At 48.6% G+C, this 26,619-nt stretch overlaps 1 protein-coding gene across 4 annotated transcripts in view; it reads right to left on the bottom strand.

Moving 5' to 3' along the window:
* Nucleotides 1-14,936, bottom strand: part of LOC135919920 (phospholipid-transporting ATPase ABCA3-like) — a 223,301-nt gene extending 208,365 nt beyond the window's left edge. For 3 of the 4 annotated variants that reach the window (XM_065453931.2, XM_065453932.2, XM_065453933.2), the window contains exons 1-3: nt 14,658-14,936; nt 3,849-4,076; nt 3,681-3,760 (exon numbers count right to left, since the gene is read on the bottom strand). In XM_065453931.2, coding sequence (XP_065310003.2) covers nt 3,681-3,760; nt 3,849-4,076; nt 14,658-14,925 — 576 coding nt within the window. In that variant the 5' untranslated portion in view covers nt 14,926-14,936. Of the gene's footprint in view, nt 1-3,680; nt 3,761-3,848; nt 4,077-14,657 lie in introns of those variants that run through there. The other variant, XM_065453935.2, reaches the window with a different exon arrangement.
* Between the last annotated feature and the right edge of the window lie 11,683 nt (nt 14,937-26,619).

Below are 26,619 nucleotides of genomic sequence, written 5' to 3'. Positions count from 1 at the left end.
GTCAGCCAGGAGGACCCGTGGTGTGTGTTTGTGCTACGTGTAGGAACTTTCTACAGAAGCAAAAAGTCCCGCTTTACACTCTGAGTAACGGGTATCGTTACCCGCCGATGCCACCAACTGTACCGGTGTTGAACGACACGGCCGAACGTTTGATATCGCCACGCATCCCCTGCGTTCAGATCCCATGCCTCATAAACTGGAGAAACGGACAGTTTGACATCAAAGGAGCCGTGGTGAACATGCCGGTCGGCACTGACGAGATGCTGAAACAGTTACCCTGCTCGTTAGAAAAGGACAAGGCGATAGTGGTAAACATAAAGAGACGCATCATTGCCAAATTTAACAAGAGGTAATAACCAAACCTAAAAGCACAGACGTGTTAATCTAAACGATAAACATATGTCTGTAGAGAGAACCGAGCTAAACAATAAGATTAACCATACCTCTCGCTACGCACACACCTTTTTCCAATTTTTTCCCTTGCACTTTCTAGGTGGTGTTGGCGTGGCGCGACCTTATCGGTTTGGACTTTGTACGGGACCTCAAGGCAACGCGAATGGCGAAAACTCACGTGTCTATTTACCTGTTATCGCAATAATAATTATTGAACACTCAATTTTTCTTTCGGTATTTCCATGCGTTTATGGGAGACTCGCTGGGTGTTCTCAGTCAACTAAGCGAAGCCCCTTTTTTGTGTTTATATAGTGAAACTAAGGGCCATGTTATAGATGATGTGTGGACAAAGCTCGAAATGGGTGGGTTGATGGCGGCTTTTGTAATAAATTACGTATTCAAGCGCTGCAGAGCTTTGTGAGCGTTTTATGAGCGGCGCAGAATTTAGCCTGTTGCGCTGAACCACAAATGCCACGATGATCGAATTTAGCAAAAGTGGGGCCAGCGCTATAGAAAATCTCAGTGCGAAATTAAGTACGTATGAATCAAGTAAAGTCTCTGCAAAAAAAAAAAGATCCTGGTAGTATCTACGACCGTTAACATCTATGCTTCCCAAAATCTTGATATAACTCTACGTTACGCCGAGCTTATTGTTGATGGGAATGGGGTCATATTGAGTACAATGTGCAGCGAAACTGTAATGCCTGATTATAATTGTCGCAAATAATTATTGCACCCTTGTTTCTTTGTCTCTCTTTGCCTTTGTCTCTTTTTTAAGGGATATTCAAAGTTCGCAGGACGTTTCCCCGGTGTCTTCAGTAAACTAAACAAAGTACATTCCTTGTGTTTATTTAAAATCAGGAACAGGTTATGGGTAATATGTACACGAAGTTCAATGTGTGTGCAGTAATTGCGGCCTCAGCAGTAAATTAGGCATGTAAGCAATCCGGAGCGTTATAATGGCTGCAGAATGGACCTGGGCCAAGTTTAATTGCATTTTTACTGTTTTAGCGCACAAAAGACAAAAAACAAAGAAAGGAAATGACAAGACAAGGCGATTATGGGCTGTTTACGAGTATAAGCGTTGTTCACATAAGCATAAGGGTTGTTTACGAACATTACGGTTGTTCAGATGCGCATAAGGGTTGTTTACGAACAACGTAAAACTTCTCGTAAATATTGGAGAACTCTGAACGCAACGGAAATCAAATTTAGCGACAAAGGAGCGGAGAGGGGGTAACATCACGATAAATATTCCGGCGGACAATCATATGTCAGTGAATTACTGCGTTCGTGAAAATTCCTTAACAAACGCTCGAAAGTGTTATATTTGTCGTTTATGAAATGTCCGAGTGAAAAAATCGGAACAGCGATGTCCAGGGGGACCTTTTTAATAACCTACTTGAACTGACAAAAAGAGCGGGTGGTCTGTTCTAGCATGATGGTATTTGACAAGATGTTTCAGAGATAGCCAGCCCAGTAATTCAGAGGGGATGTACCACGGCAATTCTCTCTCTCTTTAGAGATTGCTTTGTCGAACTCACTTACTGCCCGTCCGAACAAAGGCCATAGACATCATTTTCGACTGTGATATTGGCAGCGAAACACGGAGGAAGGAAACTAAGGATAGGCCCTGACGTCACTCTTTGTGAAGCAAAAGTGAAGCCGGAAGTTGGCGTTGCTCATGGCGATGCTCCGCCTTTTGTGCCACCCTCCTCTCTTGTTTACATCTTTCGCGAAACCACGCCGCGCTGCGCGTGGTGGTGGTGGTGGTGGTGAAAAACTTTTATTGCTCTCAGACGAGAAGCACATGGAGGCACGCACATGGGCCGGTCCTTAAGGGCCCGGCCCTTAAAATACTGGGTGGAATCCCTAGTACGGGACCCCAGTGGCGTCTGCCGCTGCCCGGGCGCGCTCGACCAAGGCCCTTTGGGCCTGCAGGTCATAGCAGCCGAGCAGGGTCGCCTCCCAGTCCTCCCGAGTGGGGTTGGGGTGAGGGGCAATAGCTGGGTTAGATGGGCAGGCCCACACCATGTGGTAGATGTCCGAAGACTTCTCCGCACAGTGCGGACAACTGCCCGTGAAAGAACGATCGAAATGTTTGAGTGCTGCCGGGCACAGCAGAGTGTTCGTATAGAGACGGAGTAGAAGCCGCTCCTCCGTCTTTGATAGACCTTTACTCGGGCGAGGGTAAAGGCTATGGCCAGATTGATAATGCAGGACAATGTCTTTAAAAGAATACGCAGGATTGAATTCGAGATCCTGATCTAGGGGGTCGAGAAAGGAAGCCCGGAGAGAGAGCGCGCGGGCGGCGGCATCGGCTGCCTCATTCCCCTCGAGACCCATATGAGCAGGATCCCATACTATGTTCCGGTGAGCGGGGTCCCCGGTGTAGGTGCAACTTTGAAGTAGTCGATAGGCTGAGTATGGAGCCCAGCCTTGCTCGACGTTCCGACAGGCCCCTCGCGAGTCGGAGATAATTGTTTTGGAATCAGGGTGGGTAGCTGCCAGTGAAATGGCGACCTCCTCCGCATGAGTTATGTCGCGGGCGCGAAATGTAAGCCCGTTAACTGTTTTGGACTGGTGGACGACTGCGGCCGTGTACCATCCCCCATGGTGGGGGCCGGAGGCGTCCACGTAATAAATGCCGGGTTTCGACCCATAATGACGGCCCAGGGCTTCCGCCCGCGCCAGGCGCCGACCATTATGGTCCTCACGTGTCATGTTGTTAGGAAGAGGGCGTACGTGGAGGGCGCATCTCCACTCGAAAGGGAGTCGTACTCGCTCTTCCATAAGGGTGGTGTGTTGGATGTGTAGTCGGGCAAGGAGGCGGCGACCCGACAGTGTCTTAGAGAGGCGTGTGTATTGGTTAGTTAAGTGAGCCTCTCGGAGCTCCCGGAACGTGTTTTCGCGCGCGGAACGCGCGCGCTCGCGCAACATCCGGCAGAGCACGGTGCAGGTAACACAGTGCGACAAGACACGGTGACTAACGCAAACCCGCCCACACAGCGCCTTTGCCACGGCACGAAACCTACCAGAGCAACACGTGTGAGCGCTCAAAATCAGAACAACGCCGCCATTGCGGCCCAAAAGGCGTGGCCATACAGCAAAAAAATAAATAAGAAAGCAGCAAAAAAATTCGAACCTACTACGTCATTTCCGCCACACTTTTCTCCTAGCGCGCGGAGGGGGAAGGGCCTCTCCTTAGTTTCCTTCCTCCGTGCAGCGAAAGCTCCGCACCTGCACAATGTTTGCATCTGCCCAATGCGGCTCGAACTTCTACTTACGTTGTTTTCTCCTCGGCCGTATTTATCTTGAAGTGTGATGTGGACTGTGTTGATGGCGACTTGAGCCAAGTACGCCCTACCTGGAAGTTTGGTGTCTATAAGACAGAGCGATACAAAGCATGCTTCTTCGCGCTATAGCGTTTAAACGATGGCCGTGCTGATACTGACCCCACAGAGGCTTGTCCGTGTCCTGCTCGTAGTGGAACTCCTTGGGTTGTCGGAAGCCAATGTGGAAGCCCACCTTGCCTGGGTTCTCGTCCTCGAAGTAGTGCAGTGCGTAACTCAACACGGACGTCTCGTTGGCGTCCGAGTAGCCGCGGAAGTGGACGCACGCGTCAAACTCGACCGACTCGCAGGCACCGACGAGCGCAGACTCGTTCTCGAACGCCTGCCGCCCTGTGTGGGCCAGGTCGAAAAAGAATTCCCCGTCACGAAGACGACCACAAGACACGGGCTGCTTCCCAAGTTTACTCTAGCGACCCTGCGGCTATGCTTTATACGCCACAGACGCAATTCGAGCATATCAGTGCGTTGTACCATAGAAAACAGAGACAATTGAAAACCTATCAAATCTAAGTAACAGGTGCTGCCGGTCCAAGAAAATCGTATTTTTTCGCAGTTAGCGCGAAACACGGCACACTTAAACACATTTTGTCAAGTTATTCCATCACATCCACTTGCATGATGTTCCTACAGTAATCCTCCAAACTTTTATTTCGTGTTCCGTTGCCGGCCACCTTCGCTAATGCCAGCATCCGGATTGGCTGCAATTTTTTCTTACGAACACTTTTCACGTAAGAAATAGTTTTCAATGCGGGCCCTGATTTTTGCTTCATCCAACAATTCTGAAGGTATCAAAACAATGAATGACAGTGACATGTCATACAGATCACCGCAAGAAAACCACCGGCAGGGTCCTTTTTACGTTGCAACACTGCTGTCTCATTTCGGCATCGGCCGGTTTGCCCTAACATAACTGCGCAAATATTATATGGGCATGCGGTAAACCGCAACCTCAATGTAAGCACCCTACCTAATAGTGAAATAAGCAATGCACAGACATTTTGTGTCACTACACGGCTGAAGATGCTCGCGCTCGTTGTCCCCATTGTCATTAAGGAAATGAAGTTATATATTTTACATAAATCCATTGTATCACGTGTTCATATTTTGCAAAAATAAAAAGGCGCCTAGTCGCATCCAGCTTTTCAGGACACCAGGGTTTAGTTCGTGTGAGTGTTACCACGTGGCGTACTGACCTTAAACTTTTCAAACTTCCCGCGCTGACGCGTGATGACGTCAACAAAACAAAAATAAAATAATTAGAAGCTATCCCTGCGCATTGAACTTCGCCGCAATGCTCGTCCCGCCGTCGCTATCAGTGTTCTTGATACGTAGCCGCTCATTGCCTGGAAATGACTTATCATCCTAAGAGCGTTTAGTCGTGATGCGCGACGATTGATTAGGGGTTTTTGACACGGTTTCCTTTTTATTTTCCTTTTTTTTATACTAAGGAGTAAACAAGCTAGGGTAATCGTCGGAAGCACCCCACAGCAGCCTTTTTTCAGTCGGCGCACATTCTTAACATCCAAACATCGCACAGCATCTACGAGAGACGCCGTCGTGGACGGCTTTTGATTTGGCTTATCGATTTCGTTAAGGTGCCCCCAATTATTTTCCTAGTGACTTTGCTATCCGCGCTGATGGGCTACCGCAGCCGCTGCAAATCGAGATGTGCATAACTATTTAGGTGGGTACATGGATAAGCTGGTTTTGCACCTTGAAGCAAAAGGCATGACACAAGAATTGTACAAACTGTCTCTGTGTGCTGCAGAACTGCTTGTTGGCATAGTTGGTGCTTGCTAAAAGACACGTTTTTTTTTTGCCGTAGTTGAACGCACACTAAAGGAAGACACATAAAGACAACACGGGCGGCACTTCCAACTGATTTAATTTGGGCTGTGACCCATGAATATATGTAGACATGCACGCATGCGCTGGCTGTTCACAAATCTACGTTACCCAGCGGTCAAACAATCTAGTTTCCGTTTTATGGAGCACGATAGATGTATCGCTAATGCAATTAGTAGCTTTCTTTTTTATATAGTAAGCTTCCATTAGCTCACGTGCTGTTTGAAATCTACTTCTGCCAAGAATCCTAATCCCAGAAAAACGTGGTTTGCACATGCAGGCCTTGCAGTGCGCAGGCAAATGTGCCATGCCATCTTTCATTAGATTTAGTTCGTGTTCCCTGGCTCGTTCATTTATGCAGCGTCCAGTCTGTACTATATAGGACATACCGCACTCAAGGGGAATTTCATACACCACGCCCGTAGCGCATCTCCCGTAGGACGCGCTATGTTTCTTGCCACAGCCTTGCGAACCGGTCGCCTCGCGAGTGGTTCTCGAACAGAGTCGACCTGAACATAACATAAGGAATCACTGCAGGTCTTACGGTTCTGGCTCTTTCTTCCTCCGTTGTGGCGCTGGTACCTTTAACCTTCTTTAAAAGGCTTTGGGTTAAAGGTACCAGCGCCACCAGGGAGGAAGAAAGAGCCAGAACCGTAAGACCTGCAGTGATTCCTTATGTTCATAAGGTCTCCCATAACTTCAACAAGGTGGCAGCTGGGTCGGTATGGTGTACCCATTGCCTTTTCTGCTCCCGCCAAACTGGGTCGACTCTGTTCGAGAACCACTCGCGAGGAGACCGGTTCGCAAGGCTGTGGCAAGAAAAATAGCGCGTCCTAGGGGAGATGCGCTACTGGCGTGGTGTATGAAATTCCCCTTGAGTGCGACAAGTCCTATATAGGACAGACTGAACGCTGCATAAATGAACGAGCCAGGCAACACGAACTAAATCTAATGAAAGATGGCGTGGCACATTTGCCTGCGCACTGCAAGGCCTGCATGTGCAAACCACGTTTTTCTGAGATTAGGATTCTTGGCAGAAGTAGATTTCAAACAGCACGTGAGCTAATGGAAGCTTACTATACAAAAAAGAAAGCTACAAATTGCATTAGCGATACATCTATCGTGCTCCATAAATCGGAAACTAGATTGTTTGACCACCGGGTAACGTAGATTTGTGAACAGCCAGCGCATGCGTGTATGTGTATATATATTCATGGGTTACCACCCAAAGTAAATCAGTTGGAAGTGCAGCCCATGTTGTCTTAATGTGTCTTCCTTTTGTGTGTGTTCAATAGCGGCAAAAAAACATGTCTTTTGTCTCTGTGTGGTCACCCGTTAACATGCCATGGCCGAAGCTTCTCACAATATTATGTCCCATTTACTGGCCACCGGGCCAGGTACACCTTTGGACATTACACATACAGTACTTCCGGTTAGTATAGTGAAAGTACTGTCCTGTCACGGTTATCTACGTGCGTGAGAAAATACCATTATTCAGGATTATTGTGCAGTAATATATGGGGGATTTGTCTGTTCTATATAATATAGCCGCAATGTAGACTAGCAGATATCGAACGCCAAAATGTCTACCCACATACTCAAAGACCTCGCGCACAACTCCTGACACTTACTTGCATTCAAGAGTTGTGCGACTCTCAAGGACATCGTTAAGGAATGGTAAAGAATAAATTATGGGCTTTTACGTGTCAAAACAACGATAATATGATATACGATATACGATATGAAGCACGTGGTAGTGGGGGATTCCGTGATAATTTGGACCAGCTGGGGTTCTTTACCGTCTACCTAAATCTAAGCTCACGAGTGTTTTCGCATTTCGCCCCCATCAAATACGGCTGCCGTGGCTAGGATCGGATTTCCCGGCCTCGTGCTTAGCAGCCCAACACTACATCCACTAAGATACTACGGCGGGTAAGGAATGTTGGCAGTTCGAGAACGGTGACAGTCGACACGTGAGACAATTTGTTTGCATCGTCATGGCGTGAGAATCGGTGCGAGCCGTCGGGGAATTACCATAGAGTGCATTATATGTAATGTGATGTAGTCAGCGCCCAAAATTTTATACCCGAATCACCCTGTAACGACTGACGACCAGGCATCTCGCTTATATGTGCAGTAGCCTGACAGCTGCAGGGCGCTGGCGTCGGCCAAAGGACCTACTTGACCTCTCTACAACACTTTCCGGCATTCTCACCTTATTTCGCACCATCGGGTTTCGGCTGAACTCCTTCAGCAGCCAATTTATTTGTCCAGAATTTTGGCTACCAACTGTATGGTTTTTTTTTAATCTTTGTCTTCTTTCATATTTAAGCTAGTACTGTCCTGAGATTTCCAGCGGGTTCACCTTTCCCAAAATGCCTGCAGTTTTGTCGGCCTCTGTTCATTTTTGGGGGCATTTTTAATAGACGTTGAAACCATAGCACGGACCCATGACCTTGCTGCTCAAAAATTCATTTTATTTTCCTGAGGCCTTGTGTAAGCTTCTGTCTTCTTGCCATTCATCAACTTCCTGATTTCCCTGTCACTTATATCCCGTTCTGACGACTACGATCCCACGGAAGTTGGCAATTATGTAATGGCCATGGGATTGAAGCCGTTCTACCGTGGACACTACAGCCGCTTTTCCTCACTGCGAATGAAAATATTGTAATAATGAGCGCCAATCTTACGCATATAAATTCACCGTCTAAAAAATTATGCGGATCCCACGCATTGTGGGGATCGATGTAAGCGAAACTTTTGCGTTGTGTACTTCTATTGACGAGAATTAGCGGTAATGCTGACTGCGAATGTATAATTTCTTCAGCGTTTAGTGCAATACGAGAGTAACGAGTTGATGGCAAATGTTACCTTGCGTGCACCACTGCTTTTTGTGTGCGTATACACAACTTACAGAGAGACGTGTTTGCTTGAGGCATTGTTGTGTGTCATTGTTTATAACTTATGAGATGGTTGAGCATTGTCATTGTTTCACATGGCACGTCGCATCACGGCAGACGTGTAGGCAGAACTATGAGGCTCTACGTGCTAAAACCATAATAAGATTACGAGGCACGCCGTAGTGGTGGACTCCCGATTAATTTTCACACCCTGGCGTTCTTTAACGTGTACCTAAATCTAAGTGCACGACTGTTTTTGTATTTCGCTCCCGTCGAAATCCAGATCCCGTGGTAGGGATCGAAATCACGACGTCGAGCGATGCCATAGCCGCACAGCTACCGCGGCGGGCACAGAAACGTCAAATCAACGTGCGACTGTTTCCTTAGTGTTGCATAGGCCCTACGGTGATTTATTATGGCTTTACATCTGCACGCCCTGCGTCAATAGTCCGCTTGACGGATTGGTAGGTTTCTTTAGAAATAGCATAGACGTACAGCACCGTACCTTCCGTTTGGCCTGCCACTGTTGTCGCTTCTATAGTAGTACCGTGTCCTTATCTTCCTTTCCTTAACGTAACCTTTTCCCTGTCACGACCTTCCCTCCTGTATTGGAACTGCGAGCGAAGAGTGGCAAGGCTGTTCTTCACTCCTTTCGCGATTGTGCCTGTTTTACCCATTCTCTGCCTCATCTCCTTGCTCCCTCTCTACCATTCTATTTACCTCTCATCAGAACTTGCACATTAAGTAGACCGGTAAACGCTGCAGTTTCTGCAATGCTTTTGCCGGAGTCACAGATAATTACAGCTGAATCTAGGCTAGTCTAACGACGCCCAGGGAGCTCCAGAGAGCACTGTGCACGTGTGACGCGATGAAAAGCTCCAAACGAGTTTCTCGCGTCTCCATTCCTCTCTGCCCCGTTCCTTCCATGTGTATGCACCCCCCGCCCCCCAACGCGGCGTGTAAGGCAGCAGCAGCAGCAGTGGAAAAGTCGAAAAAAGAGGCAAGGAAAGTTTTGCTTTAAAAAATGCCTTTCTTTGTTGGCGTAATGTAGCGTGTCATCGTGGCGTTATCGCGTCCTTTGCGAGGTTTGATCACTGCGAGAGCCAACTGTCCTATTTGCCCACTAGACTTTCCGCCTTCAGGAGTAACTTGTATCCCGTTGCCAAAACGTGAATGGTCTATCCAGTTTACTACAGGTCTACAAGACTTTATTTTTCAGTATTTATATTATTTTCGTCATCCACAGGTATACTGTGAATGAACTTGCTTTTTACTGCAATGTAATAATAAGTGAACTATTTTTCAAATTATCTTCTCTTATAATGTTGTATTCTTGCTATCATTGTCGTACGTAATTTACACAGAGTACTCAAGCACGCTCTAATGCTTTCCTTACGCCCGCCATTGTAATGTAAATAAACATACCCTGAACTCATTTTCTCAGAGATAAACGCTGAATAAAACGTTGACGTCATGCGGAACAATATCAACAAGGGCCGTAGTACTCGATTTTCTTATGTCCCTGTTCGCAATCTCTTTTTTTTTTTTCTTTTTTGAAGATGTGATCTTGTATCGCAGAAACGTCCCTCTGACGTCTCTGATGCGCTCGTTTTTATCCTCATGCACCCAGTGCAAACTGTCATCGCCGTAACTCTATGATGTCCTGGTGGCAGGCAACCATGGCGTGTCGCGCAAGTATGACCACGCTCATTCGTTTGGGTTAGCATATTCTATCTAGCTTGAAAAGGCCGTCCATCTAACATGATTGTCTTCTTCAATCTCTTATACACCACACGAGTTCTCTCATTAATCTAATTATCAACTCACTCGGCCCTATCCCTATTTTCGTTTTCGCAAAGTGTGTGTCTATCACTGTGGTTACCCAATACGCCCAACGGTACGCTACCAGTCAAGCCTTTCGGGCGACCTGAGCAACTGAAGTCGCAGGCTTTCTTCAACACGGCGCTGACGTTCAATATGGCTATCCTCAACTACTTTTCGCGGACTTCACCTCGCCGCTTTCTCTTCAGTGTCATCTCTTACACTACTCGCTCCTGCTAAACACAACACAAACACGCAATGCCCTTAATGAAGTATCACATACACGTTAGCTGACATGTTGTTGATGTACATTCCCTCCAATTAACTCTAATTATCGGGATAGGAGCGCTACCCTGTCTTTGGTGGCATTATCTGTCTACAATCTCGCTTCACAACAGCGTTCGTTATTCATCACTTTTTTTGTCAATAGGAGCATACTGTATTTCCTCTGAATATATACTTTCCGCTTTAGATGCGACTTTTCACGCCCACTTATTATGTTACCCTGACGGCGACCGTTGTCGTCAGGCCGCCGCCTCATCCTGAGCTTCGTCATCACCAGGGAGCACAGAAAGATGTTTTCGCAAACAAGCCACGTGATTCGAGCCCCTGTATCCGCAGCGTTCTACATTTGGGATCTGGGCACGCTAACCACTACGCTACCGCCTTCCCCCGCCAGCTTCGATTTATCGGCCTTCCCATTTCTCGTTTTCGTCACTGACGCGGGAAGAATGGACCCATAAACGAAAAAAAAAAGGGAAGATTGCTTGAGCCGCTTAGGTAACACATGACTAATTCTGGCAGGTTACTCTCATCGGAGCGCATGTGGACTTGCGGCTGCGTGCAGATCATCGCCATAGCCTTATTGCAAATTTTCTTTCACTGAGTCTTTCCGGTTAAAACTGAAATGCTGGACAAAAATGAGACATACCGTTGTATTAAAGCGTATGCCTTCGGCGGCTCATTAGTGTTCGGGTGCAGTCCGTGGTGGACGCAGGAAAGCGGTGATCACCGGCGAGGGGAGAGGAGGCTTAATGACGGTAGCGCTGTGCGAGTGGGCGCGTGGGAGAGCGCGGACATGCGGGTGGGAGTGCGCACACATCAGCCACAAACCTCACAGCCATATGGCTGTGATTGCATCCCATGCTCGCGGCCACGGCAGCGTCCGTTCGCAGAACAGTTCAGAAAACAGCAACAGAGGCAGTCATAAATAGGCTTTCGGCTATCGCAGTTTAGCTCAGCAAAGTGTCCATAATTTGTTTTGCTCGTTTTCTTGGTTTAAATCAAAAACCCTCATTCCAAACTTTACAGCAGCAACAGTTTCATGAGCAGCGACTTGAACACTCATATAAACAAATAGTGATTTTTTAAAGAAATGGCATAAGGATACTGTATTTCGAGGTCATATCGCTGCCAATGCGACACCACGTATCGACGAAAGGGCATCACACTGCCAATGCATGCGGCAGGTTAGTGAACAAAACAGAAAATATGACTGTTTTTTTAGTTCTCGCAACTTATTAAACACAATGCACCCGCCACCATGGCACATTTTTTCTTCTAAAACAGCGACGCACAACGGCGGACTGATATTTATTTATCATATACTTCTTGAATACTTCTTAAATACTTCCTAAAGGGGGTTAATTTTAGTTTTCATCGCAGAACCGCAATTGCAGGGAGCGCCGCGCGTACACCGCGGCCACATATATATGCTGGAGCCTCGCTCTTTTACTTCTAGCAATATGGCCGCCGGCGGTTTCACGCACTCCCGTAGGCGGCAGCTGGGACTGACACTCCAGAAGTTTAAATATATAACCTCCTTGCATGGAAACGACAACATGGTTGCTAATAGATTGTTAGCTTGGATATGTTTGGCATGAGGCCCGAAACGGCACCCTGTCTTCTAACGCGCTCTAATGTTTGCCTTCGCGTCTTTGAGCCAAAGGGCACAGCGGGCCAGCGTAGACGCCACTGCGCATGTTGTACCACGCATGCGCACTGTCGTCTACGCTAGCCCACTGGACACGCTGGTCTGCTGGCTTGCTGAGCTATAACTCTCTTTTGTCTTGAAGGGACACGTACCGAACATACTGCAATAGTGCTTGGGTTGAGCGGATGTAAGGCGAGAAATGCTGTTCTAAACTGTCTGTTCTCTAACCTGTGCACTAAACTGATGTTTATAGTATTCCCGCAAACGCAAGGGTCACGAGTATGGCAACCGTAAGCGCAACAGTCACAGTATGGCCGTAAGTTATTTCAAAGCTCACAGAGCTTGTCACTAAGGAATACGCGGCGAGGTATGGCCAATGAATAAGTAATTGCCAAGATTTGTATTTGGTAAACCTTAATTACCAAGAACGGCGGGTGCTTATACTACCGCAAAGGACGGATGCTGGGCGATGACTCCAATCATTTGATCGCTACATCGCACATCTACACTGAAATCAAATTGGTTTCAGAAATTCCCGGTTATATTCTCTCGACCCTTAACTACAACTTCGCCTGCCACCTGTACTCTATTTTCTTTTTCTCCTTTTGTACCTCGCTCCTTTCCCAATGTACGGAGACGTGCTTCTACCGACGTTCGGTTCTCCTTTTTTTTTAAATGAATTCATCCACTCATTTATTTAATACTAAACTGCTGCAGAAGATAGCGTCTCTTCATCTCCATAGTGATCCTCTCTCTCACCTGGAATCTGCCATCGCAAAAGAGTGCTGCTGCGTTGCATATGGCTGGACGTCGCATACACAGTTTTCTAGTAATGTCCAGCAGCGCGCATGCAATTTTCGATGGGTGACGAGACAGTATAGAACACTTTCTCTGCCGCTTCCACATGCAGCGCTCTGCTCCGTGAGCAACTATATTATACCCGCTTCGAAGGCAGACAACTATCGGAGAAAAATATCCTGCGAACTTGGTCGAAGCATTATTCGATTCACAAGGCCACAAAATACCAACAGTGCTTCTTCAAAGTGCCTGCACTGTGTTTACTGCAGAGTTCATTCACGCTACCTCTTCACTCTTTTCCCTTATCTCTCTGTTTATATTTTAATACGTAGCATTACGAATCTCGCAGTCTAAAACAAGTGTAAACGTGTGAAGTTTGGCAAGCTGGTCACGTGAGAGAGGTAGAGAGGTGATGGGACCTCTTAGAAAAGTGTGTATATATATATATATATATATATATATATATGTAAAAGCGTGGTGGTATGCTCCAGACCCCACTTTCGGTTGCACTTCTCTCTTAGAAGAGACAGGACGTGTGTCGATTGAGGTACTGAACGAACAACAATGCAATTCAGTAAACTTGGCATTAATCATAGATCCGGGACCTCACAGAGGTGCAAGGCAATGCTTACCTCATTTCCCTCGTATCTACCACTAAATTACCATTACCAGATTTACAAAATGGGTAGAACAGGGAGCGAAATAGTTCCGCTTAGCTGCCAACACGTGGCAAAAAATTCACCGACTATTACAATACAGCCTGATGCGAAATTTCAGCGCAGCTCTGTACGTGTTTTCATTTCGCGATATATTGGCTGGCGCGTACAATCTGCCTCGTGTGGCACGTTGCAACCGGAGCGAAGTGTGGCTCAAATGCCTTGCTAATCGGGAAATCACGAGAGACAGCGCGTGGGCGATGCGTGGGCGCGATTCAGGGCAGCCACCGCAAACAGACCTCCGCTCATGCAGTGCTTTGTTTCCATATATGGTATCGGTAGACGCGCTCGCCTCATTTCTTATCGATGGCGTCCTCAGTGAACAGAAGATGGCGCGCTACTCTGACGCCGTCTCGTTGAGGTCGTCACCACAGAGCCCGTCTTGCGCGTCATTGCGCTTTTCTTCTCACGCTTTCGCCATACCCTCCTCCTCCGCTTTCCGCCTCATGGTTCCCCTGCACCCTTCTCATCCACTTTCCACCTCACTCTCTTTTAGCGAAGGCTGTCTTTCATACACGCTCCGCTTTCGCTCTTTAATCCTTGGCTCGTTTACGCCAAGGACGCCGACGCTCAACACAGGAACGGGCGCCTAAGTGCAGCGCTCGAATATTATTCGGTTAAATCTGTGATAGTCCAGAAAACGCTGAATCACACGGCGTTACCCTGACAGAATGTCAGATGTCGCAAGGTTACTTGATTTTTTTCACTAACTAGAGAGCCTCAAGCTAAATCAAAATGCATACAGACGGTTTTCAATCCATTTCCCGGCGATTTGTCAACGAAAGTGGTTAATTTACCCACCCTCAAACTGAAAAATGCGGTTTGCCCCCTCTGTTTTTCTAACCTAACTCAGCCGTCCCGAACACCTTTGAGATTGGCGATGCAAATTGTGGCGTACTTTTGCCGGGAAATGCAAGAGCGATGAGGTGGCCGACGTAAGGGCTATCCGGGCTGTAAAGCACTGGGGCCGCCATCAAGGAGTCTCCGTCGTCATGGTCAGTCCTACCGCGATGCTCGGGGGTCGGCCTGGTGGCGAAGTTGGACGACAGGAACGCGATTGCAAGTAGCAGTACAAACAGCACCTCAAGCACGGACTCAATGTAGTGCCGCTTGATGCACTGAACAAACAGTGTCCGCCAAAGAACGGCCCATGTCTGTCGGCCCATGTTCTCGCTTTCACGATGCCACGCATTGGCACATACCCACAGCTCGGGAACTGGTCAAGAAGCGGACGGTAGAATGAAAACGTGCACGCTGAAACAGTGGTGCTGATTAATTACAACATAGAAGCAATTTTTTTTCTCTGGGGATCTTTATTTCACAACAGGGAAAAAGGAAGTAGGTGACGCGTTGAGTATTATGCGTAGTATGGGGAAACTAGTTTGAATGCGCCTCCCTTTTTTTTTTGTCTCTTCTATTGAAATCAACTTTACGTGTGTCGAGCCCGACATGCTCTTCTCTTGCTGTTGGTAGGAAATGAGAGATAGACAATTTTCAGGACACAAACATATCCAGCTTTTCTGGACACGTACCAACTAGCGCTCCAAGCGGCCGCGGCACGAAGCTAGCGCGGTTTCATTGGAACGAGCGGGTTTTTCGCGAATAATTAAAGCTACAGCTCGATTATTGAAAAAGGCAGGAGACAGACACGTTCTAGAACACAATCGACACCAGGCAAATGCACTGATTACGCTGTGGAAAGCTAGAATTTTGCACCCAGGGTGGTTAAAGATTGAGCAATGGAAGCCTATGGAAACGGACGAACATTTTTACTCGATTTTTGAGACAAAATCGGTAGCTAGCTGTGATAAAACTTCGGCTGCTATCGTAAAAGCCGATACAGCGTACGTAGTCCGGAGACTCGGCTCTCGAATGGTGCCTATCTGGACTCTCTACGCATGGTGCAACACTGTTCCCAAAAGCGATTTTTGAAAGACAGTCATGCAAATTCATGTGACATCTATAAATATTGACTGGGGCTTAGCTAAGGTTAAGCCTGGATATCTCGAAGCGAAAAGGTTCGGTGATGCTTATGGTTTAGCTTATGGTTATGCTTTATGATTTAGCCTATGAATATGCTTACGGTTTCACTTATGGATATGCTTTGGTTAGCTTATGGTTATGCTATACGTGTGCCTTGCGTAGTTATGCAAATTGCTTATCAATGATATATACTATAAGTTATGCAGGATTATTAAACTTCTTTATTCATCATTGTTGGGCACATTGTTTAGAGATTTCTGTACACCCATAAACACAGTTCTCTGTATCGGTAGCATCACTCTCTTCTTCCATGTTCAATGCGCACGTCTATTCTCCGGCAAGCGGTTATTTAGTCGGCATCCGCGATAAACACGTGATTGCGGCGAACGTCAAACAATGACGCATAGCGCGCAGCAGTGGCCACCTGCACCGACTCCGAACACGCTTACGGAGCCAATTCCGACATATGCTGGCTCGCGCGAAGCGCGCTGTTGACTAGCGTAGTAGTGAAGCTTTTCGCTTCGAAAAACCCGAGCGTATCACTTGCGGAATCGCAGAAAGCCTAGGCCGAGTCGTTTAATCGCTCGCACCTATCGTTCCGCGTCTGCTGGCAGCTGTTGAATGCCGTGCCGCATGACATTGTTTTTTTTTTTTTTTCGCCGGCACGTAGAACTCGGTTCCACACTTCCCACCAGATAGCCGTAACACGAAACTTAAGATTTGGTTTTGGTTTCTTAAAGAGTGCTCTTCAAATATATTTTCTATTTTTACTTCCTAAAACGGAGCAATGGGTTGCTCATTTGTTAAGTCATCGCTTTTATTTTCAGATTTCATTTCTTGGACAACATAACAAGCATGCGCGTCTTTGTTGTTTTAAAAAGGCAACAAAAAAAACTGTCGTGCCTTGTAGCATGGACATACTCAGGAATTCTGGAGATTGCACCTTCACAATTCTATGGAAATTCACGGCAATGCACATGCTTAACTGAACCGGAAAAATTTTAGAAAATTTTATTTCAGTATATCGGCCGATTATCAACATATTTCAGCTGACTGCGCCGAGAGAATAGTCCCTTCTCACAACGTATGCATTTATGGCACTTGGTGGAAACAACGTTGGTGCATTAAGGCAGTGTTTTGGTCGAGTATGGGTGGTTATGTCACACAACAGGAGCAAATCGTTCTGCACCCTCTCGGCAGAGAACACATTGACATGAAAAAGCGTCAAATTTAACCGTAAAGCAATTTATTACAGCTGGAATTTGAATAGTAATCGCAGAACGAGTCTCATTCAGTCTGTTTGCACGCGCATGTTTTTGTGAGGCAGCAGGGAAAGAGAAGGAGTGTGCATGGGTGTGCACGCCTTGAGCGTGCGTGCGTGTGTACTTTCATTTGCGTGTGCGCGCGTGTTTGTGTTTCCATATTTGAATCTGCGTGCGCACGAGCGCGTACATGCGCGTGCGAGCACACGCGCGTGCAGTTCCGCGTGCGTGCGTGCGCGCATACTTTTTTGTGCATGTGTGCATGCGTGGGCGTGTGCAAACGTGAATGGGGGCGAAGATGTTCCGTATCTATTTGCGAGCGTCCGTGTGTGTCCGTGTGTGTGTGTGAGAGAGAGAGAGAGCGAGAGAGCATTTCCTAGCTTACGTCTACTCCCGGGGATGAATGGGATATAGAATTTATGTAAACCCATATTTAGCGAAATCAACGCCAAGAAAAAGAAAAGAAAACGCCTGAGCGGTTAATATCGCCGCCCCAGATTTCGTCACGATGACACCATCACCATCGGCAAGGCTCCGTGAACAAGCTGTTCAAGCTGGAGACAGACCATAAGCCATTGGTTCCCATCTTCAATTCGAAGAGCCTTGACAACCTGACACCCAGATTACACAGGCTAAAGACGAGAATGATGCGATACCAGTACGAGATTGCATACGTTCCAGGCAAAGACCTTCTAGCCGCGGATGCTCTTTCCAGAGCGCCTCTCCAAGAAATAGAAGACACAGAGCTTGAAGAAAACGTGGAAGCTTTCGTATGCTCTTTGAAAACCTCTTTTACCGTAAAGGAGCGCTGCCTTCAATGGTTAAAGGCATCCAAACAAACAGACCCTGTTTGCGCACAACTTCACCGGTGGAGCAAGAAAAAAGAGTGGCCCTCCAGGCGAGATTTACCAGCGGACCTAAAACCCTTCTACGAGCATGAATACTGGCTCACTCTGGAGAACGATTTACTCCTCTGTGCTGCTCGAGTTGTCGTCCCTGCCTCTTGCCAAAAGGAAGTCCTACGACTCTTACATGTAGGGCACTTCGACATAACAAAGACACTTGCTCGAGCCAGAGATTGTGTCGGGCGCCCCACTATAGGAGCTAATGTAATTTCCCTGGTGCAGCAATGTCAGCAATGCGTCGAAACAACAAGTAACAGGAAAATGGCACTAAAAAGTTCCGAATTTCCAGAAAGACCCTGGCAACGCATTGCAATGGACTCATCTTAAAACTTATTGTGCGCAAACAAACAGGGACGAAGAATAGAAGAAACACAAGGACGAGCGCGTGCCATACCTGCTGGGTTGTATAAACTGTAGTTCGGACAAGTAGAAAGAGGGCCGGAAGAATTAGAAATGAACTGAAGCAAGACTGCGAGTCGGCCTAGTTGGAACAGATTCATCTTAAAACTTATTGTGCGCAAACAAACAGGGACGAAGAATAGAAGAAACACAAGGACAAGCGCTTACCAGAACTGCTGGGTTGTATAAACTGTAGTTCGGACAAGTAGAAAGAGGGCCGGAAGAACTAGAAATGAACTGAAGCAAGACTGCGAGTCATCACCGACAGAGGAACGGCCTTTACAGCGGAGCTCACCCAAGCCATTCTGCAGTACAGTCAGACAAGGCACAGGAGGACAACTGCCTACCACCTGCAGACGAATGGTCTTACGGCGCGCCTGAATAACCCTCGCCGACATGCTAGCAATGTAAGTCGGCGTTGAACACAAGACCTGGGATGCCTTCCTGCTGTATGTAACCTTCGCTTACAACACAGCGGTGCAAGAAACGACAGATCATGCCGTTCAAGCTGGTTTACGGCAGGAACCCGACGACGACTCTCGATGCCATACTACCGCATGTCACCAACGAAGAGAATCTTGACATCGCCACCTATCTCCAGCGCACCGAAAAAGCACGACAGCTCGCCCGCCTATGGATCAAGAACCAGCAGCGTACCAACAGCTGACACTACAACCTCCGACGACGCTACGTCGAGTACCAGCCCGGTGACCGTGCTTGGGTTTTGACCCCGATACGCCGACGAGGACTCAGTGAGAAACTATTGCGACGCTATTTCGAACCCTACAAGATCATCCGACGTATTGGCGAACTGTACTATGAGGTCGTGCCAGACTGCATTTCGCATTCACAGCGACGCCGTGCACGTGGTGCATTTTAAGCCCTTTTATGCATGCTGACGAACTTCCTTATTCGAGTGCATCATGTAACCGCGCAAACGACAAAGAAGGAAACACACAGGACAGGCGCAGCTGTCCCCGCCTGTCCTGTGTGTTTCTTTTTTTTTTCTTTTTCCTTTGCTTGGTTACATGATGCATTCGAATATCGACCACCAACTAGACCGCCTCTCCCTGTTAAATATGTTGAACTTCCTTATTTTGATGTTTCTTTGTTACGGGTCTTTATTACTTTCGTTTGTAGCATTAGATCGAAGTCGTTGCTCTTTAAGAGGGGGTATTGGCACGTGTACTTGTTTATCTTTATCGGGCGACCACGTTTCACCGCCTAACAAATGTTATCGCACAGCGCAGGACGCGCCTGCGTGTATCGCAAGTTTCTGGAATGTTATCGATGGTTCCATCCGCTGTCTGTCACCGAACGTTGTGTAATCTGATTGCATGTATGTGCGATGCTTTCTGGAAGACACGCGGTTCCCAGCGATTACTCTGGAACATTCGACGACTGATATATGAATGCCGACGCGCTTGACCCGCTGATCGTATTTCCGACGATCGCCGACTGTGTTCGCCGCTATCGTTGTGCTTTAAGTGCAACTTGCTTTTGAGGGCACAAGTTCGCCCAATAAAGATCTAGCTCCGCCATTTTAGTTTTTTTTACTGTGTTCGTTACAGTGACTACCACGTGAGAATATGGGCGCTGGGTCACATGGGACTGGAAGGGAACCGGGAGGGAGACAGGGTGGCTGAAGGATACGCAACAGACTGAGCACTCTATGATCCTGGCCCGGAGGAGCCCACCCCGGTACCGTGTGACTATGCAACCACCCTAAATTACCGTATAAACCGTATATATATAGGTCGAGTGGGAATATAGGTCGACCCCCTTACCTTGAAGTGAAGAAAACAAAAAAAATAGAAAAGAAGCAAATATTGCCGAAACGCATTTATTTGGAACGTCGGCTGCGTCCCTGGACCACCGGAGCTGCGACTTTAGTCCGAACTTTCATCAGCGTCGTCGGAAGACGATTCTTTGTCGCTCACCGCCTTCCACAGTGCGTCGTCCTCGGTTCCATCCAGCGTGTTGCTTATGGAGCACTTCTTAAAAGCCTTCTGCACCATGGCACCTGGCAAAGAACGCCAAGCCGACCACACTCAGCTGCAGACGGTCGCAAGCGGAGGTCTTTGTAGGCGACCCATCGGCGTCTTCAGAGTGTCACCGACCATCCACTCATTGTACTCCTGTCGCACTCTGTCCTTAAAGGGCTTGTTTAGTACGACGTCGAGTGGCTGAAGGGTAGATGTCATTTCACCAGGAATGATGACGAGGTCCGTTCTAGCTTCCGTAAGCGCGCGCTTTACTGATTCTGTCAGGCGACCGCGAAACGCATCCAAAACCAGCATGCTCCGATGACGCAGCAGTGCACCGGGCCGGCGATTCCACACCACGCGAACCCATTCAATCACCATAGCCTCGTCAATGTGCCCTTTCTCATTCACGCGCACAACACCTGAAGGGAAGGCTTCCTTCGGCATGGTTTTTCTTTTGAAAATGACAAAAGGAGGCAACTTTCTGCCATGTGCCGTGCACGCAAGCATGACAGTGAAGCGCGAGTGCTCACTTCCTCTCACAGAAGTTTCACTTCTTTGGCGCCGCGTTCGCTGACCGTGGTAGCCGAAGGCATATCAAACCAGATAGGGGTCTCGTCGGCGTTTGCAATTTGTCCGAGCATGTAATCGGGCTCCTCTCGAAGCCGAATCACATACCGCTGGAGCTTGTCGAGCTCTATCGAGCTATGGGGCTCTTGCATTGTCCAGGGGGCGCTGCGAAAATGGTTCGAAAAAGCGCCCTCTGCCCTGTACTGGGTAGTACCAAGCTCGGTCGTCTGCTTCGGAAAGCACGTTTACAATATGGACCCGCCACTTTCGGTTTTGTTGTACCACGGCTTGCAGCGAATATCGGGCGCAGAAGATCTTTTCAGGGGTGGCACGCTGCGTAAAGGCAATAAATTATGCAACGCCGAATACGTGTACGCCGTTCAAAAGCGGCGAAGTTTTAGCGCGGTGTCAATCGCAAGTGAAGCGAGTCGCGTATGAAGTTGAACTTCAGGTAAGGTTTGCACGCTGCTAGATTCAGAAGCACAAACACGAAGAAATGTTACCCGCCGTGGTTGCTCAGCGGCTATGGTGTTGGGCTGCTGAGCACGAGGTCGCGGGATCGAATCCCGGCCACGGCGGCCGCATTTCGATGGGGGCGAAATGCGAAAACACCCGTGTGCTTAGATTTAGGTGCACGTTAAAGAACCCCAGGTGGTCAAAATTTCCGGAGTCCTCCACTACGGCGTGCCTCATAATCAGAAAGTGGTTTTGGCACGTAAAACCCCAAATATTATTATTATTATTACGAAGAAATGTTTGCTATTAAGGAATTCACAGCAGCGATAAGCAGACATCATGTGTACGGAACTGCTCGAGCTCACGACGGTACGCGCCGTGACGCCAGCGGTCTTTCGACATGCCGCGAAACGGCGGGCCTCCTGCAATCTTTGTTGACTGCATGCCGCTAGACAAGTAGTTATGCCTGCACTGTAGTAGCGGCCATCTATCCCATTAGCAACTGATAAATACCTGATGCAATGCACATGAGCTAGCAGTAACGTACGTGCGAATCGCGCTGCAGCGCGAACTCGTGCGCTGCTCGCTTAATTGATGTAGCTTTTAATGACAGCGCTCGAATATCGATGTGCTGGAATCAATACTACCGTGCTGCGCTGCCTCAACGTGCTGGCTTGAGGGAAATGATGAGCACATTTAACTCTCTAACCTGTGTTGCTCGTAGTGGGGTCGTGAATTTTCATCGAATCAGCCCGACCATCTATGCTCATTTGCACACACCAGGTCACTTCACCACTTCGCACCGGTCGAATTGTTAATTGTCGCTAGCCATGCCTGCGTGAATCACTAGCCATGCCTGCTGCTATGTCTGTCTGTCGTCGGGACTTTAGGTGCAAAAGACCGAATTTTAGAACGCAGATAATCAAGCAAGCTTCAAGACAGGCGAAACAGTCAGCATGGCGCGCAGTTTCGCTTACCCAGCGCGCCCGACGCTTCGCTTCGTGAGGCCATGAAGAAAATGGTAGAATCTGATGTTGGGATTCAGTCCTTCTTGTTCATGGCAGCCCACTACGCAGAGGTAACGACGGTGACGCTTTTTCGAGGCTGAGCTAGGTCTCTCCGGATCGGCGTCGCCGATTTCTTTTGCTTCGAGCATTACCTCTCACGGAGAGTCCGTTTAAACTATAGGCTGCGGCTAGCTCACAGCGTGGTCGGCGTGGTCTGTGAGAAGCGACAAGCCTTTTCGCACTCGCAACAGGGCAGAAAAAAGTGCGAATCAACGCGAAACTCAGGCTGGAAACGTGCTTCGCCATAGCCAGGGCTCAATACTACCCAAGCTGGTACTATACCCAGGGGACGTATTCTGAAACGTTCGCCGCGGCGAAGTTTCGCACTGGCCACGCCTCCGCCGTTTCGGCGCGCGCTGAATGGCTGCTTTGACAAAACCGGAAATGTAGTTGCGCCACCTGAATTTCCGGTTTTGTCAAAGCAGCCATTCAGAGCGCGCCGCAACGGCGGAGGCGTGGCCAGTGCGAAACTTCGCCGCGGCGAACGTTTCAGAATACGTCCCCCAGATAACGTTTCGCGCGCCGCTACTATACCTCAAACTCCAGCGCAAGGCGCCCATACGAGCTTATCGGCGAACTCCTCTGGCAGCTTCTGGCAGAAAATCCCTTGCGCCTCATTAAACGACGCACCCATGACTTCGGTGCGCTGAACTCTTCTCGGCGTAGCCCGGCTTCACGCGCATGCTCCAAAGCTTTGCATTGGATTGAATGCACAATAACGGGTAGTGACCGCGCACGAAGGTGCCGCACAAAGTCCGAAAGTGCGTCCTCAAGCTGTGGATGTACTGCACGACGTCCGCGAAAGGAAATTTTGCTCGGTTTGCACGCGAACATACAATACCGCACGCTCTTCTCCGAAACGCCGAACATGCGCTGAGCGGCCATGTTCCCGTCCGCTTCAGCGAACTTTCTTCTTGAAAGCCGCTGTAAACTGCCTCCGCGTGCCGCTACTCATTGCTAACGCGGAATTGCACACGAGGTCAAACAAAACTAACAAAACAGCGCACGCGAAGACTTAACAGCCAGGGAACCATGGAGGAAGGAAACTGAGATGCCCTACCTAAGGTCGCTCTACCCCCATACTACTACCCCCTCCGTGTGCTAGGAGAAAAATGTGGAGGAAATGACGTAGTAGGTTCTCCTTTGTTTTGCTGTTTTTTTACTTCTTTGTTGTAGTGGCCCCGACTTTCGGGCCACGGCGGCTTTGTTATTGTTCTGTGCGCTCACACGTACGTGTTGCTCCGTAGGCTTCGTGCCGTGGCAAAGGCGCCGTGCGGGCAGGTTTGCGTTGGTCTCCATGTTTTGTTGCGCTGCGTTATCTGGACCGTGCTTTACCGGATGTTGCTGTGGCCAGGTGGGACAGTAGGAGGAACTAAAGTTCGTGAAATGAACGCGCATGCAACGCTGTACACAATGTACCGCGCCACGGCAATCGCAACGGACGAAGGAATATCCGCGGGAAATTTTGCCCTCTTTGGCTGAACCATGCTAACGTGCTAACGATTGTTTAGTATTGCTGCGGAGCGCGCGGGTCCGAAGAGCACGGTTGCGCGCAGCACGGTGTGCTTTCGCGACAAATGTAAACAAGAGAGGAGAGCTGGCCCGATAGGCGGAGCAACGCCATGAGCAACGCCAACTTCCGGCTTCACTTTCGCTTTACAAAGAGTGACGTCAGGGCTTCTCCCGAGTTTCCTTCTTCCGTGAAGGGAACGAAAAAAAAAATAATGCAAGCAATCGCGTTTGGATGGCTATCAGTTCGCGAACAGGTACTCCGCGGGTCACATACTGCTAATGGCGGCTATATAAGACGAGGGGCGACTTTCACTCGCTGTTAAGAAAAAAATCTCGACTTATATTCCGGTTCATACGGTACTGCAAGGGATTCAGGCAGATCTAGTCCTCCCCCCGTAAAAAGCTAACAAAGAAGGAGGCCGTCACTTTGTGCTTCATCCAGACTGGCATGTACCCCAACTTACATATTAATGAAATGCACTGAACGGCATACCCTGCACGTTGCCCATGATGCTAGAGAAGCCAACGCTTTTACATACCACCTGGACATGCTGGGCCATCCCCGGACTGCCCCCTATAGACCAAGCGAGTGTGGAGCAGTGGGAGGAGCTGTTGGCCAATGACAGCCTTGACAGTCAACTGTCTGATCAACAGGCCGCGCTGAGCAGCAACTGCCTGTGGCACCCTGGACTGAGGGAATCCACCTCCACAAGAATCGGAGCCATGAACCAAGTGGGCCCCAAACCACAAACCCTACTCATTCCTTCAAATAATGGTTTTTCCCCTGTGACACAGCGCTGTGCCACTACGTGGCTGGGATGCAGCAGCGCCGACTTTCGCTACCGGTGCTGCGCGAAAGTAAGAGTGGAGGCGCACAGGAACACATTCCTGTGCGCCTCCACATTCCGCAACTGAGGCAAATCACAGTTGCGGTGCAGGGCGGCGCATTACTGTGCTTGATTTCTTTTTAATGCACTCGTGTGATGTATAGAGTATCATATTGCTGTCCCCACCGCGAATACAGCTGCGAGTTTCTTTGTGTTTAGCTTGGCAAAATAGACAGAACTCATTTACACACAAAATACATTTTTTGCTCAGGGCTCACTCAGACTCACTCACCAAAATTATACTCAATCACATGTGTATCGTGTTTGAAGTAATAGACCGAGGCGACTTGTTGCTGAACAAAGAATGACCAACTGGTCGTTTATTCATACGCTTATGTACTTGCGTAGGCACCGAGGGAAAGGAGAGCCAGGGAAAGAAGTGGCAAACGATATCGGCGCACATGCGCGATAGCCCATTCTGATACATCTTTTCTTCATACAATTGGAAGACTTGCTTGTCTTCACACAAAAACACACACACACACAAAAAAACAATTAAGCTAGCAGACTTGACGAAAGTTTTCGTCGTAGCAAAGACGCTTCGGCTCCCTCCGGGATCTGGTAGACCGACGAATTGTTGGCAGTGCGGATGGGTTTCCTGGTGTGTCTTCTTGCCCGGCTGAGTCAGGAACCCCGGTCATTTGCCGGCTTGAGCAGCGGTCGGCTGCCGCAGTGTCACCTGCGTCGTTTACCGGTTCAAAATCTTCGACCGGTTGTAATACGTTATTCGGTTCCGGCTCAGTGTCTTCCCGGCTACTCTCGTAGTCGTTCACGTTTGCGAAGTGCTCGTCTGTTCGCCGCAAATGTTGTCGATTGCGCCTCAGCTGCTGGTCGTTCTCAGTTTGGACCATATACGAACGTGGCGCTGCTTCTTTAAGCACCGTTGCTTTGCGTGACCAGTTCCCATTTTTTATCCGAACGACGTTTCCTGCTTCAAGAGGCGATAGCGGCTTGCCCCGCAATGATTGCCGATGTTTTGATACAGGGCATGCCCCATCAGTGTTGAACTCGGGAACAGTTGTCCGAAGACGACGACCTTGCAGCAACTCTCCGGGAGACCGTCCATCTTCTAAGGGGGACGATCGATAAGCCAAAAGGCCCAACCAGAAATCCTCACGGCACTCCGTAGCTTTCTTGAGAATTCTTTTAACAATCTGTACCCCCTTTTCGGCTAGGCCGTTTGAGCGCGGAAAATTAGGGCTGGATGTTATATGTTCGAAGTCGTACCGTCTTGCGAAAGCCGCGAAGTCACTTGAAGCGAACTGGGGCCCGTTGTCAGTGCAGACTTGCGCAGGAATGCCATAGCGAGAGAATATGGCAGATATCTTAGAAATGGTTTCCATCGCTGTTGTGCCCACCAACCTTTCAACCTCTGGGAAGTTCGAGTGGTCGTCATACACTACCACGTACGAGTGCCCTGCGTATTGGAACAGGTCAATTCCAACACGGTGCCATGGTCGTTCCGGTGTAGGCCGTAGCAGCAGGGGCTCGCTCGGTTGGCTGTAGGCGTATTTCTGACACACATGGCACGTTCGTACCAGGTTCTCAATATCACTGCTGAGTCCTGGCCAAAAAACTAGCCTACGTGCCCTGGCCTTGCATTTGTTCTGTCCCAAGTGACCCTCGTGTATCCGCCGCAGAATTTCGGCCCTCATGGTTTTTGGTATGACAATCTTGCTTCCTTTTAGCAGTATGCCATCCACTGCCGCCAACTCGGATGTGAACGGCTTAAGTTCCCCTTGAATGGTCGCACCAGTGTTTAGTTGTTCTATAACGCTGCTTAAATACGGATCCGTGCGAGTTTCTTCTTCCAGTCGTTGCTTTGTTCTTGTGC

Source organism: Dermacentor albipictus, chromosome 3 (assembly GCF_038994185.2).
Source record: "Dermacentor albipictus isolate Rhodes 1998 colony chromosome 3, USDA_Dalb.pri_finalv2, whole genome shotgun sequence".
NCBI classification, from domain to species: Eukaryota; Metazoa; Arthropoda; class Arachnida; order Ixodida; family Ixodidae; genus Dermacentor; species Dermacentor albipictus.
Note: the sequence above shows the minus strand (reverse complement) of the source record. Positions and strands in the feature narration are given on the sequence as shown.